Source organism: Pristis pectinata, chromosome 6 (genome assembly GCF_009764475.1).
Source record: "Pristis pectinata isolate sPriPec2 chromosome 6, sPriPec2.1.pri, whole genome shotgun sequence".
In the NCBI taxonomy this organism is placed as follows: Eukaryota; Metazoa; Chordata; class Chondrichthyes; order Rhinopristiformes; family Pristidae; genus Pristis; species Pristis pectinata.
The window spans coordinates 45577745-45604963 of record NC_067410.1 but is presented as its reverse complement, the minus strand read 5'-3'; the positions used below and the strand labels follow the sequence as shown (position 1 = coordinate 45604963).

The 27219-nt window shown below is 39.1% G+C and overlaps 1 protein-coding gene across 5 annotated transcripts in view; it reads right to left on the bottom strand.

Annotated features, from left to right (window-relative positions):
* rad18 (RAD18 E3 ubiquitin protein ligase) overlaps positions 1–27219 on the bottom strand; it is a 219377-nt gene that overhangs the window by 142212 nt on the left and 49946 nt on the right. For all 5 annotated transcript variants that reach the window (XM_052018687.1, XM_052018688.1, XM_052018691.1 and 2 more), the window contains exons 5-7: positions 18277–18599; positions 16220–16319; positions 956–1140 (exon numbers count right to left, since the gene is read on the bottom strand). In XM_052018687.1, the coding sequence (XP_051874647.1) occupies positions 956–1140; positions 16220–16319; positions 18277–18599 (608 nt within the window). The remainder of the gene's footprint in view (positions 1–955; positions 1141–16219; positions 16320–18276; positions 18600–27219) is intronic.

The window sequence follows — 27219 nt, the reverse complement described above, 5'->3', positions numbered from 1 at the left end:
AGTTGAAGATGGGGTTGGTTGCTGTGCTGATGGTAAAAGTGTGTGGAACAAGGGAACAAGGAGAGATGGTTCCAGAGAGAAGGCAAATATGATCTGTTCATGGGATTATTCACCATGAAAGTTTTAGTAAGAACTATATGGAAAAAGACACATGCTTCAGATTCCCCAGCTGCAGCCTAAGCTGTGTTGGACTTTTAATGCAGAAGCAAGGTACAAACCCTTGGCTAAAATTCAAGATTCCCGACATGCACAGCAACTTGCTTCCTTGATGGAATGGATTCAGACATAGATACACAAATCACGTCACACAAAATGGTTAATTCATATGACATATTCCCTTGATATGCACATACCTGAAACTGCAAACCCTACCAGAAGTCACAATTATATTTATGAAGTAACCCTCGTCAAACCTCCAGGCCAAAACGGGAAGTAGAAAAATATCAGTGCAAAACAAGGCTCTGAGGGCTGGTTTGCCAGATTAAGAAGACTGCAGGGTTTATAGGTTAGACAACTAAAATACTCCACTATTACTCATTCATCTTCTCACACATTTACATGCAAACACAATAGGTTATTACATGTCTTTACAACAAGCAGGCATTGATAGGTTCGCAAAAGGTGACCGGAGGCAATAAGGATTGATGGTATCATTGAGAATGCAAGTCGATGGCATGGATTACTGGAAAAACCCAATTTTTTCCACAATTATTTTCACAGCTCAGAGGTCTTTTGCAGTTCACAGACATTTCTAAAAGTTACACTCTGAATTGTTGACCTTTAATTCTAACTTGTTTTTGCATTAGATCAACATTTTTTAGTGGGGGTGAGTTATTGCTTACAGTTTCTTCATTTTAATTGCACATAAACATTACATGCAAACTTACAGAAAGAAGGAACTTAAACATAGCATGTATTTTGTTTAAACTTCTGGCAATTTAACTGTTTAGCTCACCTGATTTGGGATTTAAGGAGTCGCACTGTGAGTTGTACATTTGAATGAATTCTTGATGCCGTTTAACCAGTTGTGCTTTGCTGCCCTGAGTTGAAAGTCCACACTCCTTCAACTTCTTCTTCAGATCCCGGTCAGAAAGCAAATTATAAACCAGTTTAGGCAACAGTTTCCTTTTGTTCACAGAGCTTGAATGGAAAAATGAACAAGAAAGAAATCTTGTTAATATCAGTTCCCAGAACAAAGTAAGTTGATCACAGTATTGTGGCAAATTTACTACTGTTTAACTGAGTATACCAAAAATCAAATCGCAAATTGTACTGTAAAGGATGTGTGGTTAGAGGTATGTGGAGAGATGAGAGAAACTGATTTTTCTCCTTACAGCAAAGAAGGTTAAAAACTATGAGAGTTTTTAATATAGAGGTAAACTGTTTCCATTGGCAGAATGTTAAGTAAACAGATGGTACAGGTTTAAATTGCAAAAGAGGCGAGCAGCAGTTTTGTTTAAAATACTTAACAAGTTGCTATGCATTATCCCAAAAGATGCTGGAAGCAGATTCAATAGTGTCTTTCACAAGGGAACTTGATAAATAAAGGCTGTTCTTTAATTGTGGGAAGTATTTACAGGAACACCCTATTCACCCGCACCATGGAAGTGCCATATGGCACTTCATGAAGATGACTACCCTCACAGGAGGGATAACAAGACTGGTCTTGTTAGCCACTCCTACATTCTATAGAAATAAAAATACTCTATTGCCTCTTGAAAAATTATTTGGTTGCCTGGACAGTTTTCAACTAAACTTGCAAAATACAAAAGATTAAATTTGGACCATTTGTACTGTATTATACTCACCCTCATTTTAAGTCACGAACATTACATGACTGTGAAGAGAAACTGTAGTGATACACCTCCCTCTACCTTCTGAGCTGTAAATCCCAATGGCTCTATGGTAGCTAAAATTTTGTATACTGAGACTAAGACTGAGAACTTGATATTGTCAATGATTCTCCAAATTTATTATCCACCTGGAGAGGGAGGGTCCTTCCACTGTGGCAGAAGTAGAAGTTCTCCTATAAAAAGAAAATGCATCTATTTCCAGACAGCAGGAAAAAAGCTGCATAAAACACAAATGGAGGGATGCTGACAGGCACTCAGATCCTAATGCGCCTGCATCATATATTAAACTAGCAGCTTGCTTTCAAAAAAATCTATAAACATTGCTTGTTTCTGGAGAAATGTTCCAATTGATCAGAAGTGATGTGAATAATACTTACTTGCTTAAATAAACTAGTCATTAATCAAGTAAATGGTGAAGGGCATAGCTCATTCTAAGTGCCTGTTTTTTCACTTCATACTGTTCCATATCAGACCTACTCTGCAATTTCAGCAGTTTAATAATCTACAAATCACAAGTAACAATATAGTTATCCACTACAATGTATCTCTATGTCTCTGGAAAAAGCAGAGCTAAAGCAGGTTGTTTATTGTAAAAAGAAATGATAAAAAAGTTATTCTTTGTGCTATTTCAAATAACTTAGTCATCTTTAGTACAAAAATAATAAACTGCTGATTTTGAATGAATGAATAAATAAATATGGAATTATAATACTAGAAAATAGAATTTTTAGGGAACCTGAATAGACTCAAATGGCTTGACTTGGAAACAACTTCTGTTTTTATAGTGCAAGTAGTGTACTTCTGGTTTTCTCCACCAAATTGGTTCTGATCACTTCTTCCTGATGCCTGGGCCAGTCAAGTTCTTATCTAGTTGCCTAGGATCATTAAATTCCCCATGTACTCATACCAAAGGCCTTGTTCCCTCTGAGACACACAGGTTCACTCTTGCAGCACCACTAACGCAGCTTCCCATTTCCAATGGCACCCACCAATATAACTGCAGGAGATCCAGTTTATACCTCCATCCTTCCCAGCAGCCAGGGTCCCAAACACACATTCCTGGCAAGACAATAACTTAGACATACTTATTGCAATTTAGTATACTGCATTGGTTTCTCACAGTACAGCTTCCACAATAAAGGAGACACCAAACAGATTTAGCAATCACTTTTGCAGAATATCTCCATTCAATCCAAAAGTATCCTGAACTTCCATTTGGCTGTCACCAATTTGCCATTCCATTTCCATTATAACCTTGGCTCCTACAATATTTAGCTTAAGATCAATGCAAGCTCCAGAAGCAGTACCATATCTTTTGACAGATTATTACACTAAACAACTAGTTCAATAACTTCAGATAATGATTCTAATGTTACCATTTACACCTCCTCTGTTTCTTTATTTTCTCCACTGCAACCCCATTTTGTCTTACACCATCATTACCTTTGCAATAAATTTCTTCTGCATTTATACTAACACAGACCCTCCCTTGTTCTCTCTTTCATTCCCCCCCCTTTCTCTGCCTACTTTTATTTACCAGTAGCTTTTTCCAGTTTTGATAAAAGATATTGATCTAAAACATTAACTCTACTTCTCTCTCCACAGAATCTGCCTGATATGCTAAGCATTTCCAGTCAATTCTCAGATACAGAGGGAGATTAGTCATCAATGGTCCACCTATGAGGTGCACTATACCCATAACAAGAAACCATAATTTGAAATGTTAAACAGAACTTCCATTTTCCTCTGCATTTCTATTTTCTGGAATTTTCACTTATGGATTCAATAATCCCTGTAGTGCACAACTTCATTGACAATTGTGTGGTCTGACGATCATAAAAATAAAGAGAAAGCAAGAGAAATACATTACAGTGGTGTACAAGAGCAGCTACACATAGCATCATGACATGCTATCCATGCATCATGGCAGATATGATGGAGCAGGTACATATATCATCGTCGTAAAATGTGGTAGATGAATCACACAAGTCATTATGGTAACAATGCACCAGAATGGTTATGCTTGGCAGCACACCTTTGCACGATGGAGCAGCTCCATCACAGCACAGTATGATATACTAGCTGTATATGGCATCATGCAATGAACTTAAAATATCCACAGTAAATTTAAATGCTTTGGACACTCCAAAATAAATTGCCGATCATTCAGTCATTCAAACTAAGCCCATACAATGCTTACGAATGCACTGAATATCTTGACCAGTCCCTTATGTACCGTAGTCAAAGTCAAAGATGAGTTTATTGTCATATTCACAGGTACATATATGCACAGGTGCAATGAAAAACTTACCTGCAGCAACATCACAGCTATAAAGCATCAGATACAGAAAGTTCACAAGAAAAACAAATTAAACACAAATTTACAAGAATTATACAAGAAAGAACACAATTAGAACAAAAAAAAAACAAAGTCCATTATAGAGCATAGTGGTCATAGTGTTGCTACACTGAGGTAGTGATTAGGATTGTGCAAGTTAGTTCAAGAACCAAATGGTTGAAGAGAAGTAGCTGTTCTTGAACCTGGTGCTTCTGTACATCCTGCCTGATAGTAGCTGCAAGAAGATGGCATGGCCCGGATGGTAGGGATCTTTAATGATAGATGTTGCCTCCTTGAGGCAGTGCCTCATGTAGATACTACCAATGGTGGGGAGGGATGTGCTCGTGATGTATTGGGCTGAGTCCACGACTCTCTGCAGCTTCTTACATTCCTGCACATTCCAATTGCCGCACCAGACCGTGATGCATATAGTCAGGATACTTTCAAGAGTACATCTGTGGAAGTTTGTTAAAGTGTTCAGTAACAAGCCAAACCTCCTTAACCCTCTCAGAAAGTAGACTCTGGCGCCCCTCCCTTGTGATTGCATTTATGTGCTGGGCCTGGGACAGGTCATTCGATATGTTAACACCCAGGAATTTAAAGCTGCTGTCTCTCTCCACCACTGATCCCCCAATGTAGACTGGTGCATGTTAGCACTCCTTCCCCTTCCTGAAGTTAACAATCAACTCTTTAGTTTTACTGACGTTCAGTGAGAAGTTATTGCAACACCACCACTCAAAGAGATGGTGCTTTTACACTGACTCATCACCTGTGATTTGTCCAACAGTGGTGTTGTCAGCGAATTTGTATATGGGATTGGGGCTGTGCTTAGCCACACAGTCACGAGTATATAGGAATTAGAGCAGGGGGCTAAGTACACAGCCTTGCAGTGCACCTGCATTGATTGTCATTGATGAGGAGATGTTGTTACCAGTCCTCACTGACTGAGTTCTGCCAATGAGGAAGTTGAGGATCCAGTTGCAGAGGGACTAGATCTTGAAGCTTGATGATGAGTTTGGATAGGATGATTGCGTTGGGCATTGAGCTGCATTCAACGAACAGCAGGCTGACACACGAGTTCCTGTTGTCCAGATGGTCCAGAGCAGAATGAAGATCCAGAGAAATCACATCTACTTTTGACCTGTTGTAGCGGTAGGCAGACTGAAGCAGATCAGGCCATCTCTGAGGCAGGAGTCGATTTGCGCCATAACCAACCTCTCGAAGCACTTCATTACGGTTGATTTAAGTGTTACTGGAAGGGAGCCATTGAAGCAGGTCATCACACTCTTCTTGGGCAGCGGTACAATAGATGCCTTTTTGAAACAGATGGGAAACTCAGAGTGCAGAAGCGAGAGGCTGAATATGTCTGTAAGTACTCCAGCCAGCTGGTCCTCACAGATCTTTAGTACTCAGCCAGGTACACCGTCTTGACCAGATGCCTTTCATGGGTTCGCCCTCTTGAAGGATGCCCAGACGTCGGCCTCAGAGACTGAGATTACAGGATCATCCAGTGGTGTGAGGGCTCGTGTGGATTTGTCAGAGTTTTCCCTATCAAAGCATGCATAAAAGGCATTCAGCTCATCTGGGAGTGATGGGTCATTGCCATTTATGCAACTGATCTCACCTTTTAGGAAGTAATATTGTGCAAGCCCTGCCACAGCTGTTGAACATTCATCTGTGATTCCAGTTTAGTCCGAAATTGCCTCTCTGCACTCGCAATGGCCTTCCAGAGCTCATACTGACTGTTCTTATATGACACTGCGTTGCCAGCCCTAAATGCCACAAATCTAGCCCTCAGCAGATTACGAATCTCTTGGTTCATCCAGGGCTTCTGGTTGAGGAAGACGCAGAATGTTTTTGTGGGTACACACTCATCCGCACATGTCCTTATGAAGTCAGTGACAACTGTGGCGTATTCATTTAGGTCCGCTGACAAATCCTTGAACAAGATCCAGAATAGCAAGGCAATCTCGAATCCACTCCTCCACCTCTGACATACACAAATGTCTGGTTTTTAAGATTAGTTGGGACTTTTCTATCTTGATCTAAACATTGTAGGAATTTTAACCCTATATTCCTCCTTGCAGACATCGCATCGAGGAGTATTATACCTATATAAGCAAACTGATCTACCGGAGGAACTCAGGACTGGACTCTGATGCAGGGTTTTGACCCAAAACATCAACAATTCCTTTCCTCCAATATATGCTACTTGACCAGCTGAGTTCTTCTAGCAGATTGTTTGTTGCTCCAGATTCCAACATCTCCTGTTTCTATAAGCAAACTGATTCTTTTAACTAGATTTTTACTACAAAGTTCTGATTTCTTCTCCACTGCACCAATATTTTTTGAAAGACGGGTACACCTAATTGCACATATTTCAATTGAATTAATTTATTAATCCTTCAGTTTTGGCCTTGGATAGCATGGCTTCCCATATCCTGTTTTTCTATTCTAAATTAATTTAACCTTGGCCGAAGCAATCTATTTTTGCAATTATTACGTAGTTTGACTATCTGTGTTCTTGCCATGCAATTATTCTCCATTCGCTTTGAAATAAATTTATGATTATTATTTATCATTAAGGTGCATTGAGCACACATAACTCTCTGGTCTATGCTTTCTAGGACATGCACTAGTGAACAAAGTAATTCCATTAAAACTTTTACAAAAATATTTTTCAAGTGACAAATGGCTGCTAGGCATTACACTCTTTTGAGGGATTTATTTACGGTTCAAACATCTATTATTACCCATTTGACTCACAGCATTTGATCGAACATCACCTAGTGTTAATTCTCAACATAGTGCAACTAACCACTGTAGAACATAGAACATAACAGCACAGCACAGCACAGGGCCTTCGGCCCACAATGTTATGCCAACATTTTATCCTGCTCTATTATCTATCTAACCCTTCCCTCCCACATAGCCCCCATTTCTCTATTTTAGATGTGTCTATCTAAGAATCCCTTAAATGTCCCTAATGTACCTGCCCCCACAACCCCTGCAGGCAGTGTATTCCACACATCCACCACTCCCTGTGTAAAAAAACTTACCCCTGACATCCCTCTTACACGTCTATCAAGTCACCTCTCATCCTCCTTCCTTCCAAAGAGAAAAGCTCTAGCTCACTCAACCTATCCTCATAAGACATGCTCTCCAATCCAGGCAACATCCTGGTAAGTCTCCTCTGCACCCTCTCTAAAGGCTTGCACATCCTTTCTATAATGAGGTGACCAGAACTGAACACAATGCTCCAAGTGTGGTCTAACCAGAGTTCTACAGGGCTGCAACATCACCTCACGGCTCTTGAACTTCATACCCCTTCATTAGTAATAACACTCCATATGTCTTCTTAACAACCCTATCGACCTGCGCAGCAACCTTGAGGGATCTATGGATGTGAACCCCAAGATCCCTCTGTTCCTCCTCACTGCGAAGAGTATGCTAAACCACTGACTGAAAATTGGATTGCCATAAACCATAGCTATTAAAAGTGGTGCAGGTTAAATACAGCATTTGATTGTGATCACACTACAAAATTTAAGTATGCTTTGACACACAGCACAGCTTTATGTTATTAATGCACAGTTCATGATCATTGAATACCTCAATATCGTGAACCAACAGATCTATTCCTGAACATATTGATGTTGGGGCTCCAGTCCTTAAAGGGCACTCTTCACTAAACCAGTGACTGATAGAGCAAGTGGAAGCTACCTAAAGTCTAAAGGGCCACAAGTGCCTTTGATCACTCTCCAAACATTTGGGAAGCTTGCAATCCTATGCAGCAGTTTCACCTGACTGTTTCTGCATAAGGAAAAGGAGAGTTGGTAGAGACGATTGCTGACTGTAGATCTGCTGCAGAAGCTCACAAATCCCTGTCATTATTAACTCAGAAAACTTTAGTTCCTATACCTTTTTGGAGGATTGGAGAGAGGAACATGCCTGCCTGAACATCCTTAAAGGAGGGGTTCCACCAATGAGCTCTCAGGGAGCCACGATACATTTACCCTGCTTCTGATTCCTGTCCTTCAGATCAGCTCATCCACCACATGCAGCTAGTCTACTAGGAAGCACCCATGTCATAGAGGTAATGTGAAGAAATTCACCTCATGCAAAGTCATCATGTTAACTTGCAGCAGCCTCCTGAGCATACAGCCAGCCTCCAGACTTTGGCCATGTTGATCTTTAAATAGCACACCTGAAGTAAATGGAGCACTTTTAATCTTTTCAAAGGTGTAAAGTGTGAGCCACTTTCAACTTCTGATCAAGCATTACACCCTAAAAAAATTCTGGCCTGAAAACTGCACAATTCTTACAGAATAATTGCTTTTTTCACTATTTAATCACAAGATCATAAAAATTCAATTGAACAGTGCTTAAAAGCAGAAAACTGCACAACTTAGTTTCTAAGCATGTGTGTTCTTACTGGCTGTCAATGTAGGAAATACATTATTAAGAGGTCCTACCCAATGATTTTAATCATTGCCCCAAGGTTGCAATATAGCTGATATAGTTTTAGACTTGATTGCTGCACTCTTAAATAAAAGGTCAAATATAGTTGATGTTGAATTTTACTGCTTTCCCAAGCTGGTAAATATTCATGAAGTATTTTTTCCTCTTTAGGAAAAATTAGCAAATTATACCTCATACACATTTAAAATTGGACTGATTATGGTAGAGTTCAAATTACTGCGAAAAAGCACTTGCTTAGTCATAAATGTAAAATCTTACACAAAGCCGCATAACCATTCCAACAGAAAGACTAATCGTTTCATTTAATTTTCTTTCCATGAAAATGTATTCCTTGATGTACATAAAAGAGTTAAATAAAATGATTTATTTGAAATAATTTTATATTTATTATAAAATAAAATATTTGAAAAGAAAAACAATTTCATACATGTCTTAAAACAATAGTAGCCATTTTCTGTTGAAATCACACCCATCGCAAAATTGGACCAGGCACTTCTGGATTCAATTCACCTTAGTGTGGCTAATATTAATTTGTATATCCTTACAAATTAAAAAGCCCAAGTGTAATTTTCAAACTCATAAGAAACCTGGAATCTACCAGATTTATTCTAGAGTGTCAGACCTCTGTTAAAATTGAATTTTGCCAACATATGATAATTAAAACTTGAGGCTCTCCAATCATCTGGCCTTTTGGTCTCTTCTGGCTACTGTGGTCATTGTGATCAAAATCTCTCATTTAATTAATGCTTCCAAAAGAAGAAAAATCACCTATCAAGAGTCAGCTTGGAGCAGAATAACAGTGATGGGTGTAGAATGCAACTCACACAATTACTGCTTTGCTCTGAGGAAAAGAAAACAATTGCGAAGTCCACTAAATAGCTTTGTAATGTTCAGAGCACTGACATTACAACCAAGGCAGACAGTGAGTTGGAAGTGACAACTTTATTGGATTTACCAATGTATAAGCAAATGCTTCTGCTTAGAAACCTGCAGGACCAACATGTCTCTCTAAAACAGCATGTGATATAAATTACTAATTAACACGAGCTGACAAAGCATAAGCGACAAGAAGTTCCTCCACAATTTAATGAACAAAACAACCTGAAAGAGGCAAATGATGTATTTGTCATGTACTTTTACCAAACTGACCCACAGTTTTAACATCATGACAACAAACTTTCCCTCAATGTCAGCAAAACAAAAGAGCTGATCATTGACTTCAGGAAAGGGGGCAGTGTACATGCACCTGTCTACATCAATGGTGCTGAGGTCAAGAGGGTTGACAGTTTCAAGTTCCTAGGAGTGAACATCACCGATAGCCTGCCCTGGTCCAACCACGTAGACGCCACGGCCAAGAAAGCTCACCAGCGCTTCTACTTCCTCAAGAGGCTAAAGAAATTTGGCATGTCCCCCATGACACTCACCAACTTTTATCGATGCACCATAGAAAGCTTCCTGTCTGGAAGCATCACAGCCTGGTATGGCAACTGCTCTGCCCGGGACTGCAAGAAACTGCAGAGAGTTGTGGACACAGACCAACACATCACAGAAATCAGCCTCCCCTCCATGGACTCTGTCTATACCTCTCACTGCCTTGGTGAAGCAGCCAGCATAATCAAAGACCCCACCCACCCAGGTCATTCTCTCTTCTCCCCTCTCCCATTAAGCAGAAGGTACAAGAGCCTGAGGGCACATACCACCAGGGTCAAGGACAGCTTCTACCCCACTGTGATAAGACTATTGAACGGTTCCCTTATATGATGAGATGGCCTCTCGACCTCACAATCTACCTTGTTATGACCTTGAACCTTATTGTCTACTTGCAATGCACTTCCCTGTACTTTACTCTGTATTCTGTTATTGTTTTTACCCTGTACTACCTCAATGCACTGTGTAATGAATTGATCTGTTCGAACAGTATGCAAGACAAGTTTTTCACTGTACTTCGGTATGTGACAATAATAAACCAATACCAATCGTAGAAAAATTAAGAGAATAAAGGCAATTTTTAATGACTTTTCACCCAAGACGCGACCACTGGCAGGCAAACAAAATTGCTGGAAACACTTAGTAGGTTGGGCAGCTTCAAAAGAGAAAAGGAGTTAATGTTTCAGATCAGAGAATCTTCTTCAAAACTGAAGAAGTTCTTTCAAAGGATCTCCTACATGAAACCTTAATTGTTTCTCTTAAAATAATCATTTGAAAACCCCATGGACTTTAAAGCATTACAAAAGTAATTTTTATTTCACTGTTTTCGGCTAATGATATTTCACCTTTTAACTTAATCGATGAACAAATTCTCATCTTTATTTCTCCTTCTGTAAAATATTTAAAAAGTTAAATCAAATTAGATCTTCCTGCTTCATGGTTTAGAGTGTTTTGCAATTCTTCAGCCTGTTAAAGAAGCTTATTGAATTCCTTTTGTTGGATGTCACAGATTCCATATATTAGGCAACAAAAATAGAGAATGCTGGACGGACTCAGTAGATCGGAATGCATCAGTGAGGAAAGAAACAAAGTCAACATTTCAAGTTAAGGACCCTACATCAGAAATAAAAAAGAGAAAAATCAAACATGTTAAATTGCAGAGAGTGGGTGGGATGGGAGAACAGAGGGAATGTCTGTGCACACCAAAGTTGTCAAGTTATCAACTACTTTAAAAACTGGAATAAAAACAGGAAGTGCTGGAAATACTCATCAGGTCAGGCCGTATCTGTGGGAAAAGAAACCACATCAGAATGTCTGGGGGCCCTCCATTTCTTCTTTGAGCAGAGGCTCAACCTCTGGATTATCAATGTTTTAAGCACATGCTTCGGCCCTCCACGTACACACCCTGTCATCCAGCTGAACTCATTCTCACATTGGACAGTTTCTCCTTCAACTTCCTCCAGATCAAAGGTTTAGCTGTGAGCACTTACATGGGCCCAGGCTATGTCCGTCATTTTGTGCAATATCCCTCCCTCAACTCTTTTTCCAATACATCAATAATCACATTGGTGCTGTTTCCTGTACTCATGCACAACATGACAATTTCTTTACTGTTCCTGCCAATCTGTTTGTACCTTCACAAGGTCAATCTCCCTTCCTTTTCTGGATTTTCAACTCCATCTCAGGAGATAGGCCAGCTATCAACATCCATTATGAGACTACCAATTCCCACAGCTATCTATGGGGAGTGGGTTCAACAGATTGGGAAAATATGGATAAAGCAAAAGGGAAGGAGAGTACAGGAGAGGTTACTGAAGTCTCCAGAATAAAAAAAGATTTTAAACAGGGATAAGAATTCAACTTCAGGCAACATGGAGACAAATTTAAGAAGAGGGGTGGTGAATACAGGACCGAAGGTGTTATATTTAAATGCACGCAGTGTACAAAACAAGTAGATGAGCTTATAACGCAGTTAGAAATTGGCAGGTACGATGTTGTGGTCATTAGAGTCATGGCTAAAAGATCAGAGCTGGGACCTTAACATCCAAGGATACACATCCTATCGAAAAGACAGGCAGGTGGGCAGAGGGAGTGGGGTGGCTCTGTTGGTAAAAAAATGAAATCAAATCCTTAGCAAGAAGTGACATAGGATCAGAAGATGTCAAATCCTTGTGGGTAGAGTTAATGAACTGCAAGGGTAAAATATCTCTGATGGGAGTTAAATACAGGCCTCCAAATAGTAGCCAGGATGTGGGATACAAATTATAACAGGAGATAGAAAAGGCATGTAAGAGAGGCAATGTTACAGAGGTCATGGGGGACTTCAATATGCAGGTAGACTGTGAAAATCAGGTTGGCACTGGATCCCAAGAGAAGGAATTTGTAGAATGCCTATGAGGTGGCTTTTACAGCAGCTTATGGTCGAACCCACTGTGGAAAATGCAATTCTGGATTTGGTGTTGTGCAATGAACTGGATTTGATTAGGGAGCTTAAGGTAAAGGAACCCTTAGGAGGCAGTGATCACAATATGGTAGAATTCACCCTGTAGTTTGAGAGAGAGAAGTTAAAATCAATGTATCAGTATTACAACTGAAGAAAGGAACTGCTGAGGCATGAGAGGAGCTATCTATGGGGAGTAAATATGAGCTATCTTTGAGAGACTTGATTGGAAGGGGACCCTAGCAGGGATGACGGGAGACCAGCAATGGGAGTAATTCGGAAGACACAGGATTATTTCATCCCAAAGAAGAAGAAGCATTCAAAAGGGGAGATGAAGCAACTGTGCTAACAAGGGAAGTCAAAGACAACATAAAAAAAAAGAGAGGGCATAAAATATTGCAAAAACTAGTAGGAAGCTAGAGGATTGATTTAAAAACCAACAGAAGGCAACTGAAAAAGCAACAAGGGGAGAAAAGATGAAATATGAAGGTAAGCTAGCTAATAATATAAAAGAGGATACCAAAAGATTTTTCAGATATATAAAGAGTAAAAGAGAGGCAAGAATGGACATCAGACCACTAGAAGATGACGCTGGAGAAGTAGTAACGGGGAACAAAGAAATGGCGGATGAATTGAATAAGTATTTTGTGTCAGTCTTCACTGTGGAAGACACCAACAATATGCCAGAAATTCAAGAGAGTCAGGGTGGGGGGTGGGGGGGTTGCAGAAGTGAGTGCAGTTGCTATTGCTAAGAAGGTGCTTGGGAAGCTCAAACGTCTGAAGATGGAGAAGTCACCTGGATCGGCTGGACTATACCCCAGGTTCTGAAAGAGGTAGCTGAAGAGATCATGGAGGCATTAGTAGTGATCTTTCAAGAATCACTAGATTCAGGAATGGTTCCAGAGGACCAGAAGTCGCTTATGTCACTCCACTCTTTAAGAAAGGAGGGAGGCAAAAGACAGGAAATTATAGGCCGGTTAGCCTGACTTCAGTGGTTGATAAGATTTTAGAGTCCATTATTAAGGACGAGGTTTGGGGTACTTGGAAGCAAGTGATAAAATAGGCCAAAATCAGCATGGTTTCCTTATGGAGAAATCTTGCCTGACAATCTGTTGGAATTCTTCGAAGAAGTAACAAGCAGAATAGACAAAGCAGAGTCAGTGGATGTTGTTTACTTGGATTTTCAGAAGACCTTTCACAAGGTGCCGCACATGAAGCTGCTAAACAAGATAGGAGCCCATGCCAGTATAGGAAAGGTACTAGCATGGATAGAAGATTAGCTGACTGGCAGAAGGCAAAGAGTGGGAATAATAGGGGCCCTTTCTGGTTGGCTGCAGGTGACTGGTGGTGTTCCGCAGGGGTTGGTGTTGGGTCTGCTACTTTTCACATTCACCAGGACCACTTAATCTTAGATCTCATCACAACCTTGGGCCAAACATGGAACAAAGACCTGAATTCCAGGAGAAAGGTGTGAATGATTGGCTCTGACATCAAGGCAGCAGTTAACCAAGTATGGCATGAAGGAACCCTAGTAACACTGAAGTCACTGTTTTCACACTTACATTTTGAAAAGAAATTGGGGATGGAAATACTGATTTTTCACTTGCAGGCCTGGATGTTAATATTGTAAATGGGAAGAAAGCTCAGTCACGCTGAGGTAGATCTCTCAATGACTGGTGAGACCTCCAAACTTGCCAATTGCCTGCCACTGGACCATTCAGCACAGTCCTGGATCCATGTTCTGTTGGAAGGCCAGCTCCCAGCTAGTCAGAGAGGTTCATCAGGGCACAGGGCTTCTCTGAGCCCTGCCTGTGGAATCACCTGCTGTCAAAACTGTTGCTGGTTTATGTTGATTGATATGTTCTCGGTCCAGTTGGTAAAATTCATTCGGAGTTTCTTGGCAAAATAATTGCAGTTCTAAAATTAATCGGAAATTCAGCTGGAGCTCCCACTCCTGACTAAGAGAAAAAAATTATCTACATGTCGATGGTTAACTTTTGCCACCTCCAGGATTAATTGTGAAATGTCTATCAATCACTACAATCTGGCCCACATGACCATTTCCCTCATGGTACCACACCTTAGCACAAATGAGTGCCTTCAAGAATGTAAAAAATATTATTAAAGAAATGGAGCAATTTATATCAGATTGACGAATGGTAAAATAGGATTCACAGCACAGTATAAAGGAGCTATTTTTTATTGGAAAAAAAAGATCATAAACAGACCAGGCAAACCGAAAGTAGAGGAATGACATTAATAAAGGGAGCAATTAACTTTGGATATACTAAGCAGGAATGCTCTAATCCAGGCATTTAACTCTGATTCACAATTTCATTTACTCCTCTTGCACAGATCCATCTTAAATGCATGTAATCTTTACTCCCAATGAGCTACCCCCCACCACCTATTCTTGCTTAAATTATCCAGCATCCCAAATATAACTACCCACCAGAGCAACATTCGCTGTTTTGAAAAAACACAGATGTTCAAATTAACTTTCTTTGATGGCAATGGTGAAATCAGCAATGCATATACTTTAGCAAATCAGCGCATTATAATTGAATAATAGAAACCATTGTCAATGGTACCCAATGAGGTTACAATCAGTGCAACAGTAAATGACTGAGATCATTGGCTCAAGTTTATCAAGGTTATCAAAAGCGTTTCCGAAAGCAAATTAGGTTATGTGCAATAATCCACATGTTAGAACTGACAGCTGGGAGAGTGGATTATTCTTTTATTTATAAAGTGCAAGGTACAAGGTTGGGGTTGTTGTTGCTGCACTTGGGTCAAATAGGTCACAATAGGCAGGCCAGCGTCTCCCTGCAAATAGGTATCCACAGACAGTCTTTTGATCCAGCAATTTCAGAAGATTATACAGATTACAAGCAGCAATGGAGAGAGGTGACTTCCACCAGAGACCAAACCACGTTTGCCTTTCCTCTCCACTTGCAATCCAAATGAGCCAAGTCAAACCAATGCATCCAGAATGGCACCATCGGGTGGCAGAGAGTACAAAGGCTGCTAGATTGTATTGCTATGAACAGCTCTTCACTGACCTCGGCATCTCATTACAGGAACAGAGTTATCCGCATGCAGCAACTTAAAAGCTAAGCACTGGAGTACTGAACTTCCAAAGAGAAAAGCCAGTATGCAGGCAATCATAGGTTTAACCAACTAACCAAATAGTTGGCTCTTTAAGTGTGATGGTCTTGGGAAAAGTAACTGAATTAACAAAACATCATTGCCCTACATCTCCCATTAAGATTATGATCCAATTAAATTTACAGATGACTGATTGAAGAGGTGAAGAACAGCACACAAGTGCAAGAGGGCTACTTAACTGTAAAGCTAACCCAAACTATTCCTGAATTATTTATGTTTACTGCTGATTATGCTTAAGAAAAAAATCCTGTTCCCTGTGTTAACACCCACTGTAATAAGCAGAAAAACAAATATTCCTCATGAACAATGCTGAACTATAAACAATGAGCTACTCCATATTCTCTGTCACAATGCTACATCTCAACAGACATTTGCCTTTTCCCAAAAGCTACAAAAATGGAAAAATCTCTCTTCTGGTGAGGACAAAGGAATGGTAATAGAATAGCACCTGAATAAGACAAGGTAACTTTTTGCACAACAGCAATATATGAGGCAATCTGAACATTGTACCTTCGTAGACTTTCCTTTTTATCTTCTTGTGTCAGGCAGCTGTCGAGATGCCTGTTAATGTTCTTTTCAGGGATAGCAACTGCACAGACAGGGCAATCCACTGCATGAGAAAAGAGAAAGTGGAGATTATACAGCATAGTACAGTATGTGCTTTCAGGCTTCTCTATTCACAGATAGACTATCAATCACTTCCATGGCATATATCCCATGTCATGTCCAATGTAGCTAATAGAGAAACAAAAGAACACTTCAATGCTTAATCATAGAATCGTGTAGCACAGAATGCCATTCAACCTACAGCATCCACTTAAAGTGCTATCCAATCCATCCCATTCCACTGGTCGTTCCAGTAGGTCTATATTTCTTTCCTATATAAACAATTCCCTTCTAAAGTTAATTCTGAACCTGCTTCCACTTAATCTTTCAAACACCACTTTCCAGATCATAATAACCATACATTAAAAAAGGAATTCTCATATTTCATATCAACATCTGAATTTGTCTCTAGTTACCAACATTTCTGCCCATTGGAACAGTGTCATATTATTTCAATCAAATCTATCTAAAAGAAGTAACTACCAAGATAGTGATGCCTTAGTTTTAATTGTCCAAAAATCCTTGGATTCTGGAGATGTACCAGAACATTGGAAAACTGTCACTGTTACACCTCCAGTCAAAAAGAGAGGAAACAAAAGGCAGGTAACAATAGAACAATCAGCCTCAGATCTATTTTGGAAAAGTGTCAGAATCAATTATATATGAAGTAAGAGCAGCACATTTGAAAAATCATAATTTAATTTAGCTGAGTCAGCATGGTTTTATGAAGGGAAAATCATGTCTGACAAATATATTCCAGTTTATTTAAGTCTCAGCATGAATGGATAAAGGAAACGAATAGATATATTGGACTTCCAGAAAATGTTCCACAAGGTGTCTCACAAAAGGTTAAATCATAGGAAGGGAGCCCATGGTGTTGGAGGTGACACATTGGCATCAATAGAGGATTGGACTACAGGCCGGAAGCAGTGAGTAGATTTTCAGTGGTCATTTTCAGGTTGGCAACCCAGTGGTGTGCTACAGGGATCAGTGCTGAGACCACAACAGTGTACAGAGAGAAACTGATAGGTTAATGAGCAAATAAAAAGTTAGCAAATGGAATATAATATGGGAAATGCAAAGAACAGAATAAATTTAAATGGAGAAAAATTATAGAAAGCTACAGAACAAAGGTATTTCGGAGTCCTTGAGAATGAAATACAGAAAGCGAACAAGCACATTCAGCAGGCAATAGGGAAGCTAATAGAATGCTGGCTGTTATTTCAAAGGAATTATAGTATGAAAGTTTTACTGTATATGTACAAGGCACTAGTGAGACCACGTCTAGAGTTCTGTAATAACTTTAGTCCCCCTATTTAAGGAAAAATACTTAATTGGAGCTGGTTCAGAGAAGGTTTACATGGATGATTCCAGATTGCCCTATGAGGAAGGGTTAAGCAGGATGGGACTGTACTCATTGGAGCTCAAAATGAAGCAATCTTATTGAGACATCTAAGATACTTCGGGTCTAGATAGGGTAAATGTGGAGAGGATGTCTCCTCTCCTGGGAGAGTTCAGGACCAGAGGGCATGGTCTCAGAAATATGGGAGTGCCCTTTAAAGACTAAGACGAGAAAGAATTTCTTCTCTCAGGGGGTTGAGAGTCTTTGCCACATAGAGCTGTGAAGCCCAAGTCCTTGTGTACATTTAAGGCTGAGAAAGATAGATTTCCAATCAATAAGGGAATAAAGGGTTATGAATAAGAATGGCAGAGAAGGCTTGAGTGGCTGAATAGCCTACTCCTGTTCCTATTTATAGTCTTATGATCTTAGAACATTTAATTAGTTATGAACATCTCTTTACTTCTTCTCTATGGGAGCTTAATGCTAAATTCTCTAGAATTTCAACTTAACTGAAATCTAATATATTACTTTAAGCATCTGTAGTGTTAATGCCAAATGGAAGCTTGCACTAGTCCATATAATTCTTATTTATTGTTTTTTTTAAAAAATAGTCAGCAACCTTTCACTATTTCCTTCAGTCCAGAAGTCGATGGTTCAGCATCATTATCCTTTTGAGCTAGGTCTGCCAAGCAATTAGCAGTAATTGATTGTGTGTACGTGTCACTCTGTTCTTCTTCACACTGTTTCTCAGTAGACTGTACACCTGATGGCCTTATGGAGGAATGGCTCTGAGACAGAAATCTGTCCATGTATTTCATCTCCCTCTTCATCTTGGCATGAGCTTTGAAACCGGACGATTGATTCCTGTTGGATATATCCGCTGCTTGTGCTGCCTGAGGCGAGACTGGAGGGGACTGCAAATCACACTTGGACAGTAACTCTCTGTGAAAAAAATGAATAAAGAAATGATTAATGTGTCTGTACCGAGCTAACTCAAGTGATTAGATATTGGCTTTCCATTCCTAACACCTCAAGTCTAATCCAGGCTAACAGCACATCAATAAATGTTAGCAACAAAAGGCACTGTTTTGCTTTGACTATTATTTAACTATTACTTTAACACTATTATCACGTTGCTCAATTGTATTTTGAATAATCACAAGGCTTGGTCCCTTCTAAATTAGGTTCTTTCAAGCATTTACTACTAAGCAAAGTAGTTTTCCTTACATCTATTAATTTACTTTTTATGAAATTCTACTAGTCATTTGAAACTGTAATTATCTTAAGTTGGCATGATTTTCATTTACAATTGGTGCAGGAACTCTCAAAAGCCCCTGGGAAATCAATCTCATCTCTGTTTAAACACATTACGGAATTCTAGGAGTCTTTAAGCAATGAGCCTCATATCCAGCTATCATATTGAAAATTACTTCTCTGGAGAATACTTGTGCATGTAGTGTTTTAAAACAACCAAGCAAATACACATCTCTCAAATATGGGAAAATTTGGAATTTTTAAATTTTACTTTTAACATTTGTTATGCAAATCCTACAAAAGGGAATGGTGCCCACATTTGGAAACAACATTAGAACAGAAAAGATAATACATAGTTCTGAGAGTCAAAGGAATCTACCAGGGGATATCAATAAAATAGCTAAAATGGAAAAATCAATAGCAGATGCAATTGAATGACAACAATGTAAATTGTTTAGTTGATTGCTGGTAAGGGTGTCATATCTTAAAGAAACTCTCCTCATGGCAACCCTAGAACAGCTGCACAATTGGCTGTCACGGATGCAAGGGAAATCACATGGAGAGATACTGATCATCTACCTTCATCAAATCTAGCACTGTAGGTGGTTCCATGCCATTGGCAACCTGTCACTCCAATGTATGCATGGATAAAAATATTTCAAAAATTGAATGAGCAATCACTGAAGAGTCATAGAATTGTTGAAGCACTGAAGGAGGCTATTTGGCCCATCACATCTGCAGCAGCTCTTTACCAGAGCAACTCCCTAGTTCTACCCCTTATTCATAGCTTTGCAAATTTTCCCTCATCGTATATTTATCCATTTCTCTCAAAGCTGCCTCCACATCTGAAGGCTGTGCAATCCAGTCTCCAACCACATGTTGCATAAAAAGGATTTTCCTTGGGTTACTATTAATTATATTCTTCATTTTGTACCTGTGACTTTTAGTCGACTCCACACCATCCACTCTGCCAAGATCCTCATCATTTTATGTACTATAAAATCTCCCATCAGCCTGCTCTTCTCCAAAGAAAACAGTTCCAGCCTCCATACTGCAACCTTGTAACTGTAGGCCCTCATCCCATAAAGCATCCTCATAAATCTCCTCTGAACCCACTCCAATGCTTCCAAGTCCTCCACTAATAAGCGAGCCGCAATTGAATACAATACTCCGGTTGAGGCCATACTGACTTCCCCAGTTTTATACTCTATGCTTCCATCGATAAAGCACAAACTGAGTATGCCTTATTAACAATTTTCTCAACCTACCCTGCTACTTTCAATGACTTAGGCACCCTTATCCCAAGATCCTTCACCCCTTTTCGAAGAGTATCCACTCCAAATATGCTGAACATTGAAAACGGAAGCTGGCACATGCAAACCATTGGTTTAAGTTAACATCTCACAGGTTATCTCAATAAAATATGCTCCTAGTTTTATCTGAGAGAGTTCAATACAGATTGTCTTCAAAAGCTCCAATTTATGTCAGGGAAGAAGGAAACTTGCAATGCATGACCTGTGACAGATAGTGGAAAGACATCAGGTATGTGTTAAGGTAATTTGCACAAGGAAGTGTGCTGTCCAATTTTCTACTGAAAATGATTTCATTCAGAAATGGTTATCAGTGGACCTACCCTGGATTAAATAGCTTTTATGTTCAATTTGCCCAATTGGAAAGGGAACTAATAAATCTATCTTCTAGGGGAGAGCATTTCCAATGATCAAGCAATTTGGAACAAAGCTCTCACATACAATAAGAAAGGTCAGAGATTTAAGATAGAAAGTTATGAGGTTGAACGATTCCCAGGGAAAGATTTGTATACTCCTCCAGAAAACCAATTCGTTGAGATTTTCTCATAACTTGATGAGTGTCTCAACCCAATTTTGTCAAACTTGACAGTTTAACCTTGAAAGGCATCCCTTGACCCAGCAACATTTTCCAACACACATGATAGATAACTAATTCAGTGCTGCCACAAATTTCATTATAACTTCATACATGAACTATTCCATTTTCCTTAACCAGATGTCTCTTGTTCAAATAACAGTTATGAATACACCATCCAAATGCTGTATGGGACAATTAAGTGTTTTCTGTACCTTTTAAATTCTTTCATGGGCAGCATTTATCATTAATAAAACTCCCTACTGGACACGTGCAGAGTTGTAAGTTTAGTTGAAGGCAAAATCATTGCATATTTATTAATCTCACAAAGCTATTAGGCACAATGCTCAACACTTGCACAGTTTTATAATTTTGTTGTTTTTCTTTTGAAAAATGTCAAAGAGATGTGCCAAACCCTTTCATTTATGAAGAGGTAAACCAGAAAAACAGTTTAATGGTTGTTATGGCAATTTTACAGAAAAGAGAACAAGTTTTCTAGATAATACGTGAAGAAGAGTATCTATCTAACATTACTCACCAGAAAACAGATAGGAAATATTATCAACACAAAATTTGACTCATTCTTCCCAGTTAAAGTAACAATAATCAAAATGGTTTCTTTTACATATGGGAAACTCAATTCATTGCAACAGATCTTTAGAGCAATAGCTTATATTTTCCCAGAACAAAGAAGGCACAATCACATGTCCATTACAATGCTTTTAACATAGTGAAACATTCCACGACACTTTATATGAGCATTATTAAGTCAAGTTTGACATAAACCATACAAGGAAATATTAGAAAGGAAAAGAGAAAATACTGGAAATATTTAAAAGGTCATACAACATCTATGGAGAGAGTAAAAAAACAAACTGCTAGAGGAACTGATACAGGGTCTTGTCCCCATATGCTGACAATTCCTCCCCTGTTGGTACAAATTCTGCTGTTAGCATTTACAGCTACTAGACCCATACCTCCAATACCATCCTCTCTTAACTTGCACCATTATTCCTTTTGTCAATTCATCTTTCTTACTCTCCACCCTATCATAGATTTTCCCTGTCGGTCTTACTTTAAACTCCCTGCTTTTATACTTGGACAAAAAAGGGTTATACCGTAACTTTTTCCAATTCTGAAGAAAAATTAACTTTTGTTTCCCTTTCTATAGATATTGAACAACTTGGTTAATGTTTCCCAGATATTTTTATTTTTATTTCAGACTTCTGGGTCCAGCATATTTTGCTTTTGTGGAACTTTGTTGTTTCACATGAGTATTTCTCTTACAGGTGACATCTAACCTAACCAAATCATTCATGGAATAGTCAATTTACTCCCAAAAGCAGAGAAATAATATTAACTCACTGATGACGAGAACTGAGAAAAATTGGAGGAGTTCATAGGAAGATCTTCGTCTTCTTAAGTAGTCGCTCAGGATCGAGGAACCACTCCAGTTTCGACTTCCGCTCCAGTTTTGTCAGTTCTGAGATGGCTAATGAGGCTACGTGGGAAACTCAGACCCTTCCATAGATGGAGAGCTTAAGGTGGTCCGCTCCTTCCACCACTTACGTAGAGCCTCAATGTGCGCCCGATGTATAGATTGGAGGTTCTCTATACCATCTCAATACTCCTTTTACACTTTTTGCAGTCATGGGTCAGAAATTCCTAAGAGTCAGCAGGATATTGCACATCTTCAACAGACAAGCTAACTGTGATCAGTAAGTGGCAGATTTCATGGTACAAAGAAAAAAGAAAATGATGTATTTTTGAAGAAAGAACAGCAAATGGTGAAACATCTTAAAGGGTAAGAATTATATAGACAAATCTTATGATGCAAATGAACAAACCTTTATGAGCAGCAGTAAAATTGGTAAAGTTGTAAAAATAGACATTATTGATTTTATGCAGTGACATTGAACATGATACTTCTAAGATATTCATTAAGGCACACCTAAAATAATGAACGTAATTAAGGTCACCTAGTTAAATCCATGGGTAGCATCCAAGAATGAGAGGTCATAGTAGCGAAGAAAGCAGTAAAGACTTGTTCTCTTGAGAGCAATAATAAATAACACTTCTAATACAGGGTACAGACAGCTTATTCCTGTTGTATTATGGCAACTTGCATATAATTTCTCTTAAAGAGTTGTTATTGATGAGAACAAATGCAGAATCTGCTCTGGTAATTATCTAGAAAAGTCCAATCATTTGGTAAATATTTCCATCCATAGAGTCTGATGAATCTTGGTAAACCTGGTTAATTCACTGGCAAATCCATTTGGACACTCATTCAGGAGAGGGCAAGAAAGCACAGGCTGGACCAGGTAAGAACTGCGTTTATATGATGTTTACGGGTGGTTTAGTGACAAACATGATTGACGGTAGCTAGCTTTTATATTCCCAGTTTAACCAAATGAATTTGGATTTGAACCCATGAATAGAATTTGGCCCGAGTTCTTTGCATTAAATTCACAATTTAGTAGCAGATACACAGTGAGTATTTACAATCTTGGGTATTATTCATTTGTTCTAAATTCTGCATTTATAATTCTTAACCTACAATGTAGATTCTTAATCTATAATATACAAATGATATTTTACACTGGTTGGTATAATCTGGGCACAATGACATTTTCAAATCCTTGACATCATTCTTTGCCAGATATTCCTAATCAGCAATCTGTCACTGCATATGATCAGAAAAGCCCAGCTGGGTACAGCTGATACATATATATTGTTATATTATTTTCTGGTTCTCTCAAGATGTCTCTCTTTACGCTTGGCCCTGTACCAATTATTGCGGTCTCCTTTTTCACTGAAAACTTTATGACTTTCATTTCTTCATATCAGTTTCAATTTCCCTGTGGATTCATTTCAGAAACATCAAGACACCAATTATAGAGGGCAGCTTTTTTTTTTGGCAGAGTCTGCAGTAGAAACCAAGGCCCCTTTAATCACAGTTGTTTGAATGATTCACAGCTCCATACAAAAACTACTCCAGGTATTAACTATTGTGTGCTTATCTTTTTCTACTCAACATTATCTCCTCCAATTTCATCAGATCTTTCCTCCTGGACCATTTTTAAAACAAACAATTGAAATCCAACATCTCAATCCTTGGAGAATAGCATTATTCCATTTTACTATATGCCTCTTTCTACAGCTTGAATATTTTCCTTGACTACCAAAGCTTGGGCAACCTTAGTTCTGGAGTGCTATGCAGCTGTGGTCTGTGGATAATTTGTGGAACTGTAGAACTATTGCTGGAGTCAGTGACAACATTAAAGTTTGAGAATAGGTTATAAAAAGTGTAAAATGGTTGAAGGAAATAATGGATAAATGGAGTTGGGAACTGCATAGGTACATGGAATTTGCACAGCTTCTTGTGAGGATAAACATCAAGTTGTATTGATTGTACTGTCATAATGTATTGTGCATGATGGTGCAATCAGCTGAAATGATGGTCAAACATCTGTTATTTCAAAAGTAACAGACAAAATTCCAATGTTGTGCAACATAGCAAAGCCAGCACTCACAATGCACTTTATGTTGCTGTAATAAACTGCTTGGATGAGCTTGACTGAATTAGATCAGTTACATGCTTGCATTTTGATTTGATGAAGTATGAATCACTAAGATTATTGTTAGAAGTCATGCCACATGGCTGTTATACAGGATCATCTTCTATTTACGATTTTTATTGTATGGTACCTTGAAAATTTGTTTTTCTGTTGCACCAAATTGGCTGAGACCAACAGGAAACATTTGCTTGAAACTGTTCGTTGTTCATTGTCTATGAACAGTCCAAAGAACTAATTTATTACTGTAACAAAAATTTACATATATTGGAAATATGAAATAAAACAAAATGTTGTAAATACACATCAGATTGGGCAGTATGTGTGGATAAACAGAAAAAAAGCAATCACGAGGAATCATTGACCTGAAATGTTCATGCTGTTTCTCTCTCTGCTGATGCTGCATGCCTTGTTGAGTAGTTCTTGCATTTTCTGATCCGTTACTGCATCTGGCTACAATTAACTGGCCAGATGAAATAATGCAAAGGAAGCAGAGCAATATTGTCAATAACTTGAAGCATCTGGTCTTTTGAGTTTGCATTCTGCTGATGATATTGGCTACCAAAGCTTCGGGCATGCATATGTTGTAGCAAAAAAATGATTTAGACTTTTCTTATTTGCTAACCCTGGTAGCCAAGACAACCAGTAAATCATATCTCTCTGGCTGCTAGTCCTTGTGCATCTCACAAATGTAGTTGCCAGAGGAAGAACAAATTCCCATTAGTTCTGAAGATTAACTCCATTCCCATGGGAAGTTTGTTGGACATGAGATGAACACCACCGCAAGTAGGATTGAGAAAAGCATTGGACTAATAATGCAGCCTTGTTTGACACCAGTCTTCACTGAGGAGAGTTCTATTGTAGATCCATTGATTAACATCACAGCTTGCAGTCATGGGGCAAGCATAAAATGGAGCCAAACAATAGAGTCAAAGCTTTTGGTGAGGTCCAAAAAGGCAATGTAGAGTGGTTGGAGCTGCTCTTTGCAGTTTGCAGTGTTACATGGAAAACATCAGAATCAGGTTTATTGTCACTGACATATGTCATGAAATTTGTTGTTTTGCAGCAGCGGTAGTGCAAGACATAAAAATTACTAAAAGTCACAAACATAAATAAATTGTGTGAAAGATGAATAATGATGTAGTCTTCATGGATCGTTCAGAAATCTGATGGCGGTAGGGAAAAAGCTGTTCCTGAAATGTTGAGTGTGGGTCTTCAGACTCCTGTACCTCCTCCCCAATGGTAGTAATTAAGAGGGCGTGTCCTGGATGGTGAGGTTCCTCAATGATGAATGCTGCCCTCTTGAGGCATTGCCTCTTGAAGATGTCCTCATTGGCAGGGAGGGTTGTGCCCATGATAGAGCTGGCTGAGTCTACAACCCTCTGCAGCCTCTTTTAATCCTGCATATTCGAGCCTCCATACTAGGTTGTGATGCAACTAGTCAGAATGCTCTCCACCGTACATCTGTTGAAATTTGCAAGAGTCTTTGGTGACATACCAAATCTCCTCAAACTCCAAATGAAGATGTCTACTGTGCCTCTGGATAGAGATAACCCCCACTGTCATTCGGGAAGCAGATCTTCAGCCACTTCTAACTACTCCCCTCATAATTTTATAAACCTTTATAATGTCATCCCTCAGCCTCCTATGTTCAAGTGAGAATAAATGCAGCCTATCCAATTTCTCCTTATAACTACAGCCCTCCATTGCAGGCAACATCCTGGTGAAGCTCTTTTGCACTCTCTCTATTGCTACCACATACCTCCTGTAATGTGGTGACCAGAACGGTTTACAATACTCTATGCAGTCTAACGAACGCTTTGTACAACTGCAACATGACATTGCATGATCCCATCTCTTATACTCAGTGCCTCTTGAAGGCAAGCATACCAAATGCTTTTATCACTACCCTATCCACCTGTGTCGCCACTTTCAGGGAGCTATGAACTAGTACCCCAAGGTCTCTCTTTACATCAATGCTCCTAAGGCCCCTGTCGTTTACCTTAAATGTCCTTCCAGAATATGACTTCCCAAAGTGCATTACCTCACACTTGCCTGGATTAAATTCCATCTGCCACCACTCTGCCAACTTTCTAGATGATCCATGTCCCACCATATCCCTGATAATCTTCTTCATTATTTACAACTCCACCAATTTTCATGCTGCAGGAAACATATTAATCATACCACCTACATTCTCATCCAAATCACTTGTAGATATTATAAACAACAAATGTCCCAGCAGCTATCCCTGTGGTACACCACTTGTTAGATTTCTAATCAGAAAAAAAACTATCAACTCCTACCCTCTGCCTCCTATCACCAAGCCAATTTGGATCCAGTTTACCAATATGCCTCCTATGCCTCAAGTCCAATAGCTCACATTTGTTTGTAAAGGTATTGTCTAAATTGGAGCGTCACAACATCCAATTACAGGAGTGACAATTGCCACCAGATCTTCACTGATTTATGGGATTCGGTCATGTTTTAAATTCACTTGGCAACCAACACAGACAGGAGAATAAAAATCATCAAACCACATCCTACATATCTAATAACAAAAGCAAGTGAAAAATCACAGGTGTTGGTTATTAAATGACCTCAATGCCCTCATGTGGAAATATTAACCAGCCAAAGTATCTGTGCCATCTGCTGCTGGAAATGGAAAGCCGTAAATACCTCAAATATAACAGCAACCAGAGGACCAACATGTTTGTGAGAGCCCTACAAATGCTATTAGTCCAGAATTATACAATCTTAGTGACAGAGTTGATAGCTGATCATTTACAGACGTGGTTAACTTCAAATTTCAAAGAATAGTTTCCAGAGTGGAATAAAAACAGCTC